At 36.3% G+C, this 17,251-nt stretch overlaps 1 protein-coding gene across 5 annotated transcripts in view; it reads left to right on the top strand.

Moving 5' to 3' along the window:
• Window positions 1-17,251, top strand: part of CD47 (CD47 molecule) — a 72,766-nt gene that overhangs the window by 32,654 nt on the left and 22,861 nt on the right. For all 5 annotated transcript variants that reach the window (XR_002327052.2, XR_013482941.1, XM_020999870.2 and 2 more), the window contains exon 4: window positions 16,041-16,148. Coding sequence is in view for 3 of the 5 variants with exons in the window: in XM_020999870.2 (XP_020855529.1) it covers window positions 16,041-16,148 (108 nt within the window). In the remaining 2 variants the exon portion in view is untranslated. The remainder of the gene's footprint in view (window positions 1-16,040; window positions 16,149-17,251) is intronic.

The following is a 17,251-nucleotide window of genomic DNA, read 5'->3' as shown; positions in this document are numbered from 1 at the left end:
TGCACTTAGTGAGATCTTATGTGTTGAATATTTTGTTGAATTTTGTTGGAGTATAGGGAAAATTTCTCTATTCTTGCATGATTATTTTTTAAGATAATTCTGTGAATTTAGTTTTTACATATTAGTGATGGAAATGAGAATTTCTGAAGTTGTAGTAACAAGTCTTTTATACAGACATGTCTGGAAGTATTGATAGGGTCAATTTAAAAAAATATATGCTATATGTATTTGCACTTATTAGATATTAAGTTGCCACTCATTGAGATGAATAAAGATTTCAGATCTTTGGTATCTTTGCTTCCTTCAGATACCTTGTAAAATGATTCCTCAGTGCCCTTACACTTGTGTCATCTCTGGCACTGATCTTTGCTGTGTACAGCTGTTCTAATCCATCTGCTTTTCCGAAGCAAAAAAAAAAAAAAAGAATGAATCAAGCAGTGCTATCTTCTTTCTGAAGTCGGTTATTATCCTGTTTATCCAAAATAATGGTCCTGTCCGTTCTCTGACCTTCCTATTTTCCCCAATATGGCTTTTAAAAAATCACTTTCTGTTATCTTTACTTTTGTTCACCAGCGCTCATGGGTCTCAGCTCATGGTAAACATCCTGACACTCTTCTTGCCAAGCTTTTGCATTGTTTCTCAGTGACCTGCTCTCATTTCTGTTCCCTGCTTATGTCTATTTTTTTTTCAGATATAAGTTGGTTGGTGAGTTCTCTATGCATTACATTTATTCCTTTTCATCAGAATTATTTCTCTTCCTGTCTTCAAAATTTCATTCTTTAGGTACCCATCCATTGTTGGCTGAATTCTCCTGTACCGTATTGATCCATCAGAACCTAACTATCTTTTCAGTTGAGCCCTCTGAATTCCCCTCTCCCAAAGTCAAGAATGCATGTTAGATTGTAGTCAGCTTTCATCTCTGTCCCAAAGTACAAGGTAGAATGGTCATTTCTCCCCAGGTCAGCAACATTTTAACCTCATCAGCCAGATTCTACCTGTAGGAAGAGTCAGGTCCAGAATCTAATTTTCCCTAGTTGGTTCTTCTGTCTTTAGAAGGATTAAATTATTATTATGGCAGTTTAGGAGATTACCAGATGCTCTGCTTTTGGCAAAGAGAGAGTTTGAGCATTTGTCTTCAGTGGAGTACCCCAGGAATTTGCCTTTGACTCCATGCAGTTCATTGTTTTATTTATTTTTTATTAATCATTTGAATAAAGGCACAAATGATATGTCTGTCTACTTTACAGAAGACCTAGAGCTGGGGTAGAAAACTAGTACAGGATGATAGCATCCAAAAGGATATTGACAGGCTGAATCTAATAAGTGATGTTCAGTAGGAATAAATGGACAGTTTTACTTTTGGGTTCAAAAAAATCAACTTTGTAAGTACAAGATGGAGAAGACGTGCTTAGGCTGCAACTTATTTGAAAAAGATCTGGGATTTTTAGTCGACTTTTAGCTCTGGTTGAGTCTGCAGTGAGATGTGGCAGCTAAAAAGGCTGATGCAATTTTAGGCTGTACTAAGAGAGGACATAAAGTATCATAGTTTAGGGAGAATTTTGGCATGTTGGAGAGCATCCAGAAGAGAGCATCTGGGGTGGTGAGGAGCCGAGGAGCCTTGAATCCATGTCACATGAGGATTGAAAAAGTTGGTGGTGTTTAGCCTAAAAAAGAGAAAATTCAAGAGAGTGTGGGCCAGTGGGTTCATACGCCACCCCTGATGCTTCTTGTCTGTGACTGGAGGCAAATCACTTCACCTCTCTGGACCTTGGATTTCTTATCTATAAGATATGGGGGTTGGATTAAATGGTCTCTGAGGTCCCTTTCACCTCTAAATCATTTGGCAGAGTAGACAGAGTGCTGGACTTGGAGTACAAAGAACTTATTTTTTTTTTTAAGGCAGTTGGGGTTAAATGACTTGCCTAGGGTCACACAGCTAGTAAGTGTCAAGTGTTTGGTCTCAGGTGGGATTTGAACTCAGGTCCTCCTAACTTCAGGGCTGGTGCTCTATCCACTGCGCCACCTCACTGCCCCCTAAGAACTTATTTCAAATCTCACCTCTACAGGGTGATTTGTGACTCTGAGCAAGTCACAACCTCTTTCATCTTTAACTTCCTCACTATCTAAATGCTGCATAAAATCTACTTATTATATTTTTGATTCAATGATAACCCTTCAAGTATCTGAAGGACGTCATGGGGGAGTGATTAGATTTATTCTCTTTGGCTCCACAGGTCAGAATCAGGAGCCATGAATTAGAAGATGCAGAGGTACAAACTCATCCTTAGATCTCAGTGATAATTATGAGGTCAAATATGCCTCCTTGTATTACACTTTCTTGCTTGTGCTCCCTCCTTTGTGCATTTTATAGCTCTTCGAGGTGATGGGTTTTTATGTTTGTTTGTTTTTCTTGGTTCCTTTCTTAGATTTTGTTTTCTGTTACTTCTAGGTGTCTAACTAATATATTCTTCTTTCATTGTAGCTCTTCTCTGTGCTCTTTGGTTTGGTGTATATCTCTTATCTGAACATCCCTAGAGGTAGTTTTCTCTCCTTTCTTTTCAATTTTAAATCCCTTTTCAACAAGTTAACCAGTATTTATTAAGTGCTTACTGTGTGCCCTTTGGCTTTTACACGTGTTGCTAAGTCTTCTGTACTCCAAGTCTATTAGGGATAACGGCTCTAAAAATGGAATTTTTAGGCTTTGGACATAGACCCCTAGCAAAGGAGAACTGAACAAAAGAAACACAGTTTTTCTTTAGGCAGAGTTAATGGGAACTTTTGATCACTATGTGGACTATTTGAAAATGATTTTTTACATTAAAAAATAGGTTCTTTAACAGTAATCACAAAAGTTTAAGGTACACAATTATCCTGGAAAGAGAGTGGCCTTAGATTATTTCTTGTAGGCCCAGGTTCTGTACCTAAACACAAGACCACACAGTTTCCAGTTCCTAGCAAAGAAAAAAAAAGGAGAGAATATGATTGTTAACACCTAGCTTCCACTCCTTGGTTCAGCTCCAGGTGAGAATATGGCCGTGAGAGAGGGAGGTCAGACTTTAACTACTTTTTCATGGTAACATGGAAGGGAAAAAAAAAAGAAAATGTCAGTGTAGAACGTGAGGATTGTTCTCTTGTTGCTTAGCAGAAAGAAATAAGAAGAAAGTCCTTTAGAAACTTGTGTCTTGAAGCGTTATGTCAGATCAGATCATATATTCCCAGTCATGTCTCCATGGCTACTCTTCAGCTCAACTCCAAAGATAACATAGCCTCCTATTGCAAGTTCAGAGAGGAAGAAATCACTTGTGGATATGAAACTTTTGACATAGTTAATCCATAGAAATTTGCTTCCCTTAATCCTGTCTACATGACCAGTTGGGGACTACAATTCTGAACCCAAAGGTATCCCACCTTTTCGTGATGGAAAGTTGTCTTCTTAATATGTGGTGCTTTGGAGCATTTTCCTTTATTGATTCGAGCCAGTCCCTCCTTGTTGGGATGACTAGAACATTTGAGCTGTCGAGTATATTGTTAAGGATGTTGGAGCTGAAGGGGTGACACTTGCTTTTTAAGACTTAGTATGTAAATGAAGATTCTCAGTTTCATATATTCACCTTTCTATTCTACTGTAATATGGAAGAACTCGTTTTAAACTTCAGAATTATTTAAAATGGGGAAAAGATGATTTAGCACAGCACTTTTCTAATGTATTTTCCCCCTAGCCTAATGTCCTTGAATTTTAATTTCTTAATTTCCTTTATGATTAGTCTACTGCCCAAATATAGCCTCCTTTGGATCCCTCAGCACTTGAGGGCCTTTAAAAATTGTTTATTTTTACAATGTTGATATGATAGTATAAGTTGTTCTCCTGGTTCTGCTCATTTCACTCTGCATCATTACATGCAAGTGTTCCCAGGTTTTTCTGAAACTGTCTCTTTTTTTCATTTCCTATATAATAGTATTCACAAGAACATAGATAAATTCAGATTCTGTTAATTCTATGACATTCATATATCACACTTTGTTCAGTAACTCCCCAACTCTCAGGTACCTGTTTAACTGCCAGTTCTTTGACATGACAAAAAAGAGATAACATATATTTTGGTACACATAAGGCATGTCCCTTTTTATTTTATTCTCCTTGGGTTATGATTCTAATAGTAGTATTTTTGGTTCAAAGGGTATGTACAGTTTAATAACTTATTGGGAATAGTTCCAAATTGCTTTTTAGAATAGTTAGACCAAATCATAACTCTACCAGTAATGCATCAGTGTGCCAATAGGCACATTCCCACAGTCCTTATAATATGTCATTTTCCTTTTTTGTCAATTTTGCCAATATTGTATGTGTAAAATAGAACCTCAAAGTTGCTTTGATTTGATTTTTTCTAATTTTAAATGATTTGGAGCATTTTTCATATGGCTGTAGATAGCTTGGATTTCTTTGATTAAAACTTTGCTTGTTCATGTCCTTTGAAAATTTATTAATTGGGGAATGGTTCTTATTCTTACACGTTTGAACAGATTCTTTTTATGTCTTAGAAATGAGACTTGTCGGAGATACTTGCTACTTTTTTTTCCCATTAAACTGCTTATCTTTTAATTTTAGTTACATCAGATTTGTTTATGCACAAACTTTAATTTTTTTGTAATTAGAATTGTCCAGTTTTGTCTTCTTTGAGCCTCTCTGTGCCTTGTTTGATCATGAACTCTTCCCCTATCCATACATTTAAAAGGTAATTTCTACCCTGTTTCTCTGATTTGTTTATGAAATATATATATATATATATATATATATATATATATATATATATATATATATATATATATATATATATATATATATATATATATATATATATATGGTTTATGTATTGGTCGTGTATCCATTTGGAGGCATATGGTGTGAGGTGTTGGTCTAGGTTCCTGCTAAATTCTTGCCCAGTTTTCCCCATAGTTTTTGTCAAATAGTGAATTCTTACTTAAGTAGCTGGATTGGGTTTGTCAGATACTAGGCTGTTAGATTCCTTTGCTTCAGTATGCCATACACTTAATCTGTTCAACTGATTGACTTTTCTGTTTTTTTAACCAGTGCCAAATTGTTTTGATGATTACCGCTTTGCAGTATAGCTTAGGATCTGGTATTGTTGGGCCTCCTTCTTTTCCGCTTTCCCCCCCTATCATTCTCCTTGAGATTCTTGACCTTTTATTTTTGCAAATTTCCTTCTTTTTTCTAATTCTGTAGTGTAATTCTTTGGTAGCTTGATATGGCACATAGTAAGTAAATTAATTTAGATGGTTTTGTCATTTTTATTATATTGACTTGGCCTACCCATGAGCAATTAATGTTCTTCAGTTATTTAAGTATGTCTTTATTTCCCTTAAACAGTATTTTTGTAGTTGTATTCATAGTTCTTATGTTTATCTTGATAGGTACACTCTGAAGTACTTTATACTTGTCTATGGTTATTTTAAATGGAATTTCCTTTTCTATGTTTTATATGTGATTTTGTTTGGATTATGTAACTTTGCTGAAGTTATTGTGTCAATTCTTAGTTGACTATGAGATTTTCTAAGAATACATCACACCATCTGCAAAAAGCAATAATTTGGTTTCTTCTTTATGCTTATTACTTTAATTTCTTTTTCTTCCTTTACTGTTCCAGCTGGCATTTCTAACACTACATCAGATAATTTTGACAGTGGACGTCCCTGTGTGCTGCACCCCTGATCATACTGAAAAAGACTCTAGTTTGTTGGCATTACATGTAATACTGGCCCTTGGTTTCAGATATGTGCTATTTATTTTGTTAAGAAAGGGTCCACTTAGTTTTGTTTTCTAGTTTTGCTTTTAACATGAATATATAATACATTTTTTGAAAGTTTTATAGTTTTGTGTTTTCTAGTTTTGCTTTTAACATGAATATATAATACATTTTTTGAAAGTTTTATCTGTATCTGTTGATATGATAGAATGATTTTTGTTGTTCCTGTCATAATATATGATCAGTTATGTTGGTAATTTTTCCAATATTAAACCAACTCTGCATTTATGGCATAAATTTAATCTGGTTATATTATATAATCTTTGTGATATGTTATTATAGCCTCATTGCTAATATTTAAAATGTTTGCCTCAGTGATAACTGGGGTTATTGATATATTTTCTTTTTATGTTTTGACTCTCCCTGGTTTTGTTATTAAGACCATATTTGTGTCATAGAAGGAATTTGGCTTTTGCTGTTTTTGAAAACACTTTGTACAATATTAGAATTAATTGTTCTTTGAATATTGGTAGAATTCACTTCTAATACCATCTGGTCATGTAGTTTTTTAAACCTTTTAGGAGTTCATTTATGACTTGTTCAGTTTCTTTTTCTGTGATTGGGGTATTTAAATTCTCTATTGTTCTGCTAGTCTTGGTATTTGTATTTTTATAAATATTCATCCATTTCATTTAAGTTTATTCTGTATAAAAGCATAATACAAAAAAAGTAATCAGTCAGAAAACCAGAATATTTCTTAACCATCTCTTCTCTCTCAACTATCACAAGGTAGTTCTAAAATCAGAAATCAGTATCAGTAAATAAAAATAAAATAATATGTCCCCTTAAGTTTTGTCACCAAATTAAATTCCTCCTTACCATGTTCATAGAACTTTCTCTGTGTATTCATTAGTCATGGAAAGGACCTTAAAGATCATCTAATCATCTAGGTATGTTTTCCCTTGAACTCACCTTGCATTCTTTTCAAACACTGAATTATTTTAACTTCTTACCTTTTTTTAGCATGTACTACTGTTCATCATTAGATTCTAAGCCTGCTAAATATAGACTTTGAAGAAGTCATGTAAATATTGCTATGTCTTCATAGTTCAATTGTTTAGACAACTGTGTTAGACCAAGGTCATATGTTTGATCTCCCTGCTGACCACTTAGATTTGAGTCATCCCCTAGTTTTCATCCCAGACTTTGCCTGTTGTCTCCCAAACATTTAACAGTTGCAAGGAGGTAAGAGCGTAAGGCTGGAGTAATGCAAATCCATCACAACAACCAAGAGAGTACTCCCAGGGCATGCCCTGCTGATAATCTACCAAGAACACCATCTCCACATCATCATTATTGTAATTACTATTGCCAATCTATTTGCTAACCTCAGGTTTGACCTATCTATTTTTTTTCCTTAGCTAGATCATTGCTTTCAATTATCCAGTCATAAAATCATAAAATTGTACAGCCAGAAAGGACCTTAGAGGGGTGTTGCTTGGTCTAACCCCTTCACTTTAGCGTTAAGGAAGCTGAGGCCTAGGGAAATGGAAGTGACTTACTCAAGGTCACTTAAAATGTTAGTGACAGTGAAGTCTAGAAGCAGGGTCTTTGGACTCCTAATTCTTTCTGTAATAGCATATTGCTTTTATGGAATTCAGATCCTTTTCTGAATTTTGTCATTCTAGTGTCTGAGTTACTATCCTTATGAAGCCACAGTATACTCATTTTAGAATTATCAAATATTGGAGCTAGGGGAGATCTTATTGGTTATCCAATCCTACCTGCTCATTTTTATAGATAGAGAAACTGAGGGCAAATATATCAGTTAATGTAGAAGTGAGTCATCTCCTATCAATATGATAGAATTTGATAGCTATTTTTAATATTATAACTTCTGTGGAAGAATCTTGGATCCTGTGTTTGGACAGAGAAAAACTTGCAGTTTTTTTCCACCCAGTTTTATATGTTTGTGACCATGGGGTTTCCCCAGTACTGTCACAGTGTTTGGGGCTTTTTTGTGTTGTTCTGTGTGTGTTTTTTTTTTAAATACACTGGTTATATAACATATAGCAGAAAGTTGTGGGTGGATGGTAACTGTTAACTGTTTAAGTAATCCAAAGTAGGGAAACAGCATAGTGGAAGGAGAAAAAAAAGCAGTGACTAAAGTTAGAGGACCTAAATCCCATTCCTGATAGTACCTGTGTGACCTGGAGCAAGTTACTTAACCTTCCTTTGCTCTGTTTCCTCATCTCTAAAATTAGGGAGTTAAATTAGATGACCTATGAGATCCTTTCCACCTCTAGCTCTATGATGCTATGAATGTGGGTCCAGGTAAACTTTTGCTTCTTTGTTTTTATTTATTTATTTTTGGCCAGGCAACTGGGGTTAAGTGACTTGCCCAGGGTCACACAGCTAGTGAGTATCATGTGCCTGAGGCTGAATTTGAACTCAGGTCCTCCTGACTCCAGGGCCAGTGCTCTATCCACTACACCACCTAACTGCCCTCAGGTGTACTTTTGAATGAACAGATAGTGATTAAGACATTCAGAAGTTAACAAGAACTTATCTGAAGCAATGATATTTTATTCTTCCACCTTCCCTTCTCAAGTCTCCTTTGTGTCTCTTTCGTTCTCCCAAATCCAAATAAAAATCATTGTCCTTTTTCTAGGAGTCAGTCTTTGTGTCTCCTTTTCTCTCTCCTTAGTGGCAGACATTAAATGTCTTTCATTACTTTTCTTTTCCATTATTCTGAGATTGCATAGAGTCAGATGTAAACTTGACATTAGGAAAAACTTACTAACAATTACAGCTGTACAGCAGTGGAATGGGCTGCCTCAAGTAGTGGTGAGTTCTTCCCCCTTTGGGTGTCTTACAGCAGAGACTTGTTAAACATGTTCTGGTGAAGATTCGTGTCTCATGTAGATTAGAGTGGACATCCATTGAGGTCCCTTCCAACTCAAACTATGTGATTCTGGAAATAAGTTATTCATGAAAGGGTTTTCTAGGCCTCCTTCTTTTAATGAAGAAATTAGAAAAGCGCTCCCTCTTTGTGATTAACTTTAGTGACAAAAGGGTGAAATCCATAATTTGCTTATTTCATTCCTTTGCAGGCAGCTGGTAGATTTAATAGTTACCACTTATATACCTCTTTAAGGTTTGCAAAGCGCATGGGCATAGGTTAACTCATTTGATCCTCACCACAACCTTGTGAAGTAAGTGTTATTTTCTCCATTTTATGATGAAGAAACAGGTTGAGAGAGGTGACTTGCCAAAAGTCACTTAGTATTAAATGTCTGAGACAGGATTAGACGATCCAACAAAGCAGCTGGGTGGTACACTTGATAGAGTGTTGGACCTGGAGACAGGAAGACCTGAGTTCAAGTCTCCCCCCCTCACCCTCCTTCACCTGGGCAAGCCACTTTCGAATAATGGGAGTAATAATATCACTTTCTTTCCAAGCATTGTTGTCATAAAGTGAAGTAACATTTCATTTATATTTTACTTATATAAATGAAATTTATTTTATTTACATTTATTTCATTAAAGTACAGTGCAAGTCAGCCATGTTACACTCCCTACTCAGCAAACTCCCATACCTTTCTGTTAACTCTAGAATCAAATCTAAAACCCTGTTTGGTCTTTAAAGCCCTTTGCAGCCATGGTTCTTCTTCACCTCTCATAACTTGACTCTTCTTCCTCCATGCTCTCAAAAATCTGTTAACAGTGGCCTACTTGTTCTTCCTCTCAAACAGCACTCCATCTTCCAACTTTGTTGCATTGTATTCTTTGTCCTATGTATCTAGAAAACTCTCCCCCTCATCTTTGCCTCTTAGCTTCCCTTGGCTTCCTTCAAGACCCTAAGTCGATTTCCTAGACTCCCTTTTTCTTCCTCCTTCCCGTCCCCTCCCCCAGTATATTCCCCTATGTGATTTCTTTCCATCTATTCAATAGATATTTTGTATATACATAATGATTTGTATATTGTCTTTTCCATCTGATTGTCAGGCTTGTTCAGCATAGCAGGGACAGTGTTTTTGCTTTTCTTTGTACTGCCAATATTCAGCATAGTGCCTAGTACGTAGTAAATGTTTAACAAATGCTTGTTGGCTGTTTTTTGTCTTCTCAAATAAAATAGTACTGGAGCAATATAAAATTCAAAACAAGTTATAGCTATTGTTTTCTAAAATGACTTTAATGTACTGATTTTTCTACACTTTGACTCTGAAGTCATCTTTTAAAAGCAGCAGTTTTTAAAATTGAGAAATAGATTCTGCCATCAAGCAGATAGAATGTAGCACCAACAAATTAGATAGTGTTTGGTGTGCCAGTCTCATCCGTAAGCTCTATGTTCAAGCTCTTAAGTTTTGCTTGAGTCCTAGATGTTTGGAGGTTACTTACATTTGTTACAGTTTGCCACCTACACCACTTTTTATCAGTTAGGTTCGCTTATCTAACATAGGAAGAGATCACAGATAAAAAGACCCTAGGGGTTTTACTGCTTATCAAAACTACATTTTTTACACCTTCTACACTGTCAGAATTTATGAACAGGCTAGCTAATAGAACACCACATAATTGCCATAGAACATATTTAAAAAAGCACAGCGATTTTGTGCGAGGTTGACCAAGGAAATTTCTGTGAGGTGAACTGACAAAAAAAAAATTTGAACTTGTATTTCAGAGATAGATTGTTACAGCATCAGACATATCATGCTGATGTATAAGTTAGAGATTTTTGTTTGATTTGAGCAAGAATATGATAATTAGTCTTAGAAGCAAAGATTTTGTATTAGAAACGTAGCTGTAACTATAGCTACTGACCAACATGTTGGATACTATTATATGGAGAATTATAGTCCATGAATTAGTTTTTTAGAGGCAGCTAGATGGCACAGTAGTTAAAGCTCTGGGCTAGAATCAGGAAAACCTGAGTTCAAGTCCAACTTTAGAAACTTCCTAGTTGTGTGACCTGCCAAATCACTTAACCTCTATATGTTTCACTTTCCTCACCTGTAAAATAGGGATAAGGATAGCACCTACCTTTGCAGGGTTGTTGTAAAGATCAAACAAGGTTGTATTTTTTGGGGCCGGGGGTGGTGAGGCAGTCAGGGTTAAATGACTTGCCCAGGGCCACACAGCTAGCAAGTGTCATGTGTCTGAGGTCACATTTGAACTCAGATCCTCCTGATTCCAAGGCCAGAGCTCTATCCACTGCACCACCACCTAGCTGCCCCTAACAAGGTAATATTTTTAAAGCGCTTATAACCATGCCTGACACATAGTAGGTGTTTGATAAATGCTTATTCTCCTCCCCTCCTTTCCCCCCACATTTTTTCTAAGTCGGGAGAAGCTGAATTTCAAATAAATTAAAAAATTTTTATTGCATTAAGAATGGCCACTTACACTTGAAATAGTCTTAAGTATGTTTTTCCTTGTTTGATCTTTAAAGTCTGAAAAAGGTTTTATGGCTCATTCATAGGTTAAGAGAATCAGTGATAGGCTTTGATTTATATAGGCTCTGTTTACATAATACACTCAGAAAGAAAATTGTTTTAGAAGTATGTTGTATACTTCCCTGTATTTTCTTTGCTTTTGGGTCCCTTCCACTTAGTTCCCCTCTAGATGATGTTGGCAATCCTAGGAAAACAGGAGTTGTGAGATTTCTTCTTGAGGTATCTTTCCTGGCAAAAAAAAAAAAAGGAAAAAAAATTGTTGGGAATAACCACACAAGTTCCAAGGGAGTGTAGGCAGAGCAGTAAGGAGAAAGGCTATGAAAATTTTCCACATTCAATTCAAGGAACATTTATTAAGTGCAACCTTTGTGCCAGATGCTACTAAGTACTGGGAGGATAAAGATGATGGAAAAACAATAGCTCCTCCTTTCTAGAGTCTTGTTGACTAGAGAGGATATGACAAGATCTTGGTATCCAAGACCAAAGTGTGATAGAGGCAAAGGTAGAATCCAAAGTGCTATAAAATATTTTGAGCAGAGAGAGAACACTTCCTAAATCCCTTGACCAACTCTTCTCCTTTCTTTTTACAGTTATTTTTGCTTAATCTACCTGATGCAGCCCTCTTCCTTTAGGTTCTCTTTCTGTCACCTCTCTTTCTGTCACCTTCTTCCTGTCACCCTCAAGTCCTACTTCCTTTTATTTCTCACTTGTTCCCTAGTTTTATAATTTTATTCATATTGATTCATTTTTCTTCCTTTTATCCTTTTTTTTCTTTTCCTCTTTTTAAAACATCTCTGTTAGGTATTTAAATATTTAAATAAAATCTGCTCCACCCTCTTCTCCCTTTCAACTTCTTTTGTTGTTTAGGTTTTTTTTTTTTAGTTTTGCACCTTTTCCTAAAAAGAATTTTGTTTTGACATCTTCTTCATTAATGCTCTTCTCTTTCTATTCTTCGTTTTTATTTTTTGATTCATAGTCTTTATACTTGCTTATTCTCAGTTTCTCAAGTACCTATTTTGAGTTCCCTCTTCTAAATAGTTTCTCTGTTATTGCCTCATTTCCCCTTTCCCCTTTTTTTCAGTTGTGCCTCATTCTTAGAAGTATCAATTCTTGTGGGAAACAGAGAAAGTTGAAGTATTACCTCATGGTAGAAATTTAAGTTTCCCTGTATCCTTGATCATGCAGTTCATTTCTACCCCTTGTTATCTCTGTGGTGGTTTTCTTTCACATATGACCTGTGGGTCTTCTAGATTCAGGTTGCCCCCGTGAGGTCTGGTCTTATTCCCTTTTTCCTGCGGTAGGGTGCTGTCCATGGAGGCATAATACTCCCTCAGAGGTTGTGGTCTCTGAGTCCCAGATCCCTTCAGATTATAAGCATTTTAAGGTCTCTGTCTTCCATTATATAATATCTCCCTACCCATTTTCCCCAGCTACACACCATGGGAATGTTTTTTTCAGTGGGGAGTCCCTTTTTACCACTAATTCAGATTTCTCCATTTCATTCCTTCCATTTGACAACTCACCTATAGCCCTTCTTCAGAGGAATTCTTTTCCTTTTGTTTCTATTGACCCGGTTAGTTTGGGAAATATTACGCATGTTCTTCTATCTTCTTCCTCTCTTTTTTCCTTTTATTTAGCCTCCCATTCTGTAGTTTACTTCCAGATGGCTCTGGAGGAGAGACTGAGGCTGGTGACTTTGCACAGCTCTTCCTCACTTAAATCCAATTCACTTGCAAGTCAGAACATCACCTTCCTGATGTCATTGGCCCTCTTCTAGAAGAAAAACAACAACAAACAACAACCATTACTTCCACCAAAACCAAACAAAAAAAGAACTTTGATTTTTTTTTTTGAGGGTGTTGGTGTAAAGTTTAGTCCATAGGCATTCTCGTCTTCTCCTCTACCAACATTGCTCCTATTTAAGTTACAGTTTGATTGTTATCCCCTTGTGTATTTTTAGGAAAAAAATTCTTAATGGTACCTCTCTTTTTATTTTGTTGTCGTTGACATTTGGGTTCAATTGTTACTGGGTGTCTTTCTAGTTTTTTCCCACTTCTTATAAAATTTCTAAAGATGGTTAACTTATTTCATTAGTTGTACTTTTCCTAGTAGTATTTACCTCTACTTAGGTTTGTGTTGTAAATCAAGTGGTCTGCTACTTTTTGTCTTTATTTTGTTAACAATACTTCACATCCCTTCTCCTATATTAAATAGTGTCCATCTTTTTTCATTGATGATTAGGTTCAGGTTTCAGAGTATGTCATTTTGGGTTTCATCTTGAGCCTTTGTTTTTGGGAATATATCATCCTGTAGCCTCCTTCGTGCAGAATAGTCTCATGTTATCCAAGTTTCTTTTATTTTATATTTGAAGATCTTTTTCTCCTGGTCATCTGCAGAATTTCTTGTTTATTGTTGGAATTGTTAAATTTAACCACCATGGGTCTTAGGGTTTGTAGCGTAGGTTTTTTTGTTTTTGTTTTTCGCCTGGAGACAATCTGTGATTCTTTTGATTGGCATTTTGTTTTCTGTTTTAGAAGTTCTGTCAGCTTTCTTGTAACTATTTCTTACATTATGATGTTCAAGTATTTTTTAAAAACTTAGATCCTTCAAGAAGACATGATCCTTAAATTGTCTCTATGCATCCTGTCTTTGAGATCAGTATGTTTTGTTTATGTGGATATAATGTGTTTTTTTAACTTTTTTGTATTTTTCTTCTCTTATTCTCAATTATCATTCACTTAAATACATTTATATTTAGATAGATTGGTGTTACAGTAGCTAAGAGTCCTAGACTTGGAATCAGGAAGAACTGAGTTCAAATCCTGTCCTCTGACACTTGCTAGCAATGTGATCTCAGGCAAGTAATCTGACTTCTCTCAGTCTCATTTCCTCATCTGTAAAATGGGGATAATAACAATATCTACCACACAGGGTTGTTGTGAGGATTAAATGATAATAAATGTGCAGCACTTTGCAAACTTCAAAATGTTAAATAAATGCTAGCTCTAGTAGCTATTATTCCCAGTCACTTGTTCTTTCTTTTGCTTCTGTAGAAAAACTTTACCACCGTGGATTCAAATTTTCCTATTCAGTGAATTATTTCTGCTGTGTATTCTGTAGGGAATGCACAGGGTCCTTTGTCCCATCAGGTACTGGTTCAGTTTCCTTTGTCTTGCAGTATTTATTTAGAAAGTTTTAACTCATTTAGATGTCTTGGTGGTCACTTTCCCTTCTGTTTTAATTTTCCCTGCTGATTGTCTTGTGCTCTAAGTTTTTAGCCGAATTTCTTCCTCCTAAAATCTTTGGTAGTTTTAGTCATTCCTTCCCCCTCTTGCATTCCCTTGTTGCATACTTTCTGACTCTATCCCCCTTTCATGGCAGATCCTGTTGAGATTGAGTGTTGCAGCTTTGTCAGCTTCCTCCCACATTGGGAAATTTCATTTTCACCAATTTCATTCCCAAGTATGTTCTGGGGTTGTGGTTGCAAAACTGGGCCTAGCTGGATTCCGGGCACTTTTCCTTAAGGCCTCATGCAGTTCTTTCCTTTTCCCCCTTCCCCACATGCTGCCATCCTGCTCCATTTTCCTGTGTCCTTTGGTTCTCTGACTTACCACTGCTTCAGTGTTCTACTGCCCCAGGGTATACAGTTTCCACTTTTGTAGGTCTCCTTTTCCTCCCCAAGGGGGTGGACAGAAATTTGGTGTCTGCTGATTTTTGCCACAGAATGGTTGGGTGAGAATAGGGAAATGGTGTACTGGCAGAGATGGAAGCAGCAGGAAGGGAATGCCAAGAGGATCCTGGAGCATAAGTGAGTGAGGTAGGTTGGGGGTGGGGGCAGGGCTGCTGAGTGATCCTAGCTGTCTGTGCTCTCAGTGCATCAGGTCCCAATCTTGCCGGCTTCTTGGTATCTTGGGCTGTGGAGATGATTGCGATTGTTTTACCTCTTACACATGATTCCTGTTTTGGGAAGTTTTTGAGAGTTCACAAAGGTTTGAAAAAATAAAATGTCCAGTCCTCCATTAGCTGGGGTCACTTGACCCAGAATTACCAGTACAGTAGAGGCAGGGCTTGAACCTAGGTGTTCAGGACTCCAGGGTGAACCTCCATCTGCTGTGCTGCCTCTCATAAAGTAATTGTAACAGCCAAACCAAAACATAATTAGAAAGGTAAATCTTTAGTTAAGTTTTTAAAATATCATCCATAACATTTGCTATCTTGACAGTTTAGCCAGTCAGAAAAAAGCTGATGCTAACTTGTCTTTCCATAGGTTTTGTATTGTTATTGTAGAAGTGATGTGGAATGAATGAATAGTGAATAGAAATGAATGTGGAATAAAAAATGTTTCCTTTAATTTTGAGTATGAAAACTCCAATTGTGTACATTTTATCTCCTGTTTTTTATAAAAATTTGTGGTTTACTTGATCATTTAATTTGATGTGAGCCTGCTTTTCTAGAATTTGTATGGTTCCATTCTTTTTACTCATTGTCAGTTCTGTTAGTTTGGGAGTCACCCACAAATTCTGTGGAGGATTCATGGGATAAGCTAGCCTAGAAGGTATGGCAGGATGGCCAGACCAAAGAGATCAGAGATCCTTCGTGGCCTCAAAGGGTCAGCTTTTTAACTATAATTTTCTATCTGAATTAAAAATCTGAGGGAATGAAGCTGCCCAAGTAAGTGGCATAGCTTTATTGACAGTGATAAGACATTGTAGTTCAATTGGACAGTTAGTTACTGTCATTGCATTTAGATACAAGAAGTTGTGGAAGCAAAATGCTCCTTTGTTGTGGTTGAGTTGCAGTAATTCTCTTTTTTTCTTTTAAGCGCTTAAATATAAATCCAACTGTACCAGTGAGAAAACTGTTGGATTACTTATTGCTGGAATAGTCCTTACCGTGGTGGTTATTGTTGGGGCCGTTCTTTTTGTACCAGGTAAGTTATACCAAGTAACACCAGGTAACAAAGCAGCATCACAGAGTATAGTTACAACTAATTATCCTTATTGCACTAATTCAGTACAGTGTGTTGTTATAAAGTGGCACCCCCTAAGGTACCTCTGGGCCCTGGAATATACTGACCACATGAGGCTCAATTTTAAGTTGAATTAGTCTATCAATAAATACTGAGTACCTACTATATTCCCAGAAGTATGCTGGGTGTTGTGTGGGAAGAGAAAATATGATAAGATCTACTGCCTGCTTATTTTCTTATTATAAGAACCTTGTTTTAGATAAATAAAAGGCAGGGGTATGTATGTGGATATACACACACATAGGTATATAAGTATTACCTATTTACATGTATGCACATGTATATTTATATGGATATGTGTACACATAAGTGTACTTACAAATCATCTCTATGTATGCATATGTGCTTGCACTGCACACACTACACACATGTACACACATGTTTACCATGCATATATACATGTACACAATGCATATATTTTGTATGCACAGAATTATTAATCATATATACACACAGAATTGTATTGTGTTTCCTTGTAAAGGACTAAATAAACTGATATCTTTGTAAGATTAGCAGAAGGGAGAAATCAGTAGGAGCTGATGTGGTTCGGTAGCTTCTGGTGAAAGGTGGGGCTTGATTTGAACTTTGAAGAACTGGGGGGATAAGATTTGGATAGGGAGGGAGTTATTCTTGTCAGGGAAAACTCGTTGAACAAAGGAGTGGGCAGGTGACATCTCTTTAACCCAACACTAAATACATACTGCCAGCAGAATGCTATATTAGTAATTTGGGGGGGGGATAAAAAGTTTAGATAAGATTCTCTCTTATCTAAATTGTAAGCTTCTTGAAAACTTATGTTTTAGAGAGGCAGGTACATGACATATGTGAGTTTTATAAAACAAAAATGCACAGAGATGAAAGCAAAGGGCCATGAGAGATCGTGCTTAATAAATGTTTATTGATAGGAGGTGAAAACATCTATACTAAATAGGGAATCCAAGAGAAGCTTCCATGGATAAGGTGGTATAAGTTAAGATTCAAAATATTAGTAAGAATTGAACATG

Source organism: Phascolarctos cinereus, unplaced genomic scaffold (assembly GCF_003287225.1).
Source record: "Phascolarctos cinereus isolate Bilbo 61053 unplaced genomic scaffold, phaCin_HiC Scaffold_726;HRSCAF=1367, whole genome shotgun sequence".
NCBI lineage: Eukaryota > Metazoa > Chordata > Mammalia > Diprotodontia > Phascolarctidae > Phascolarctos > Phascolarctos cinereus.
This window is presented reverse-complemented; position numbering and strand designations above follow the sequence as displayed.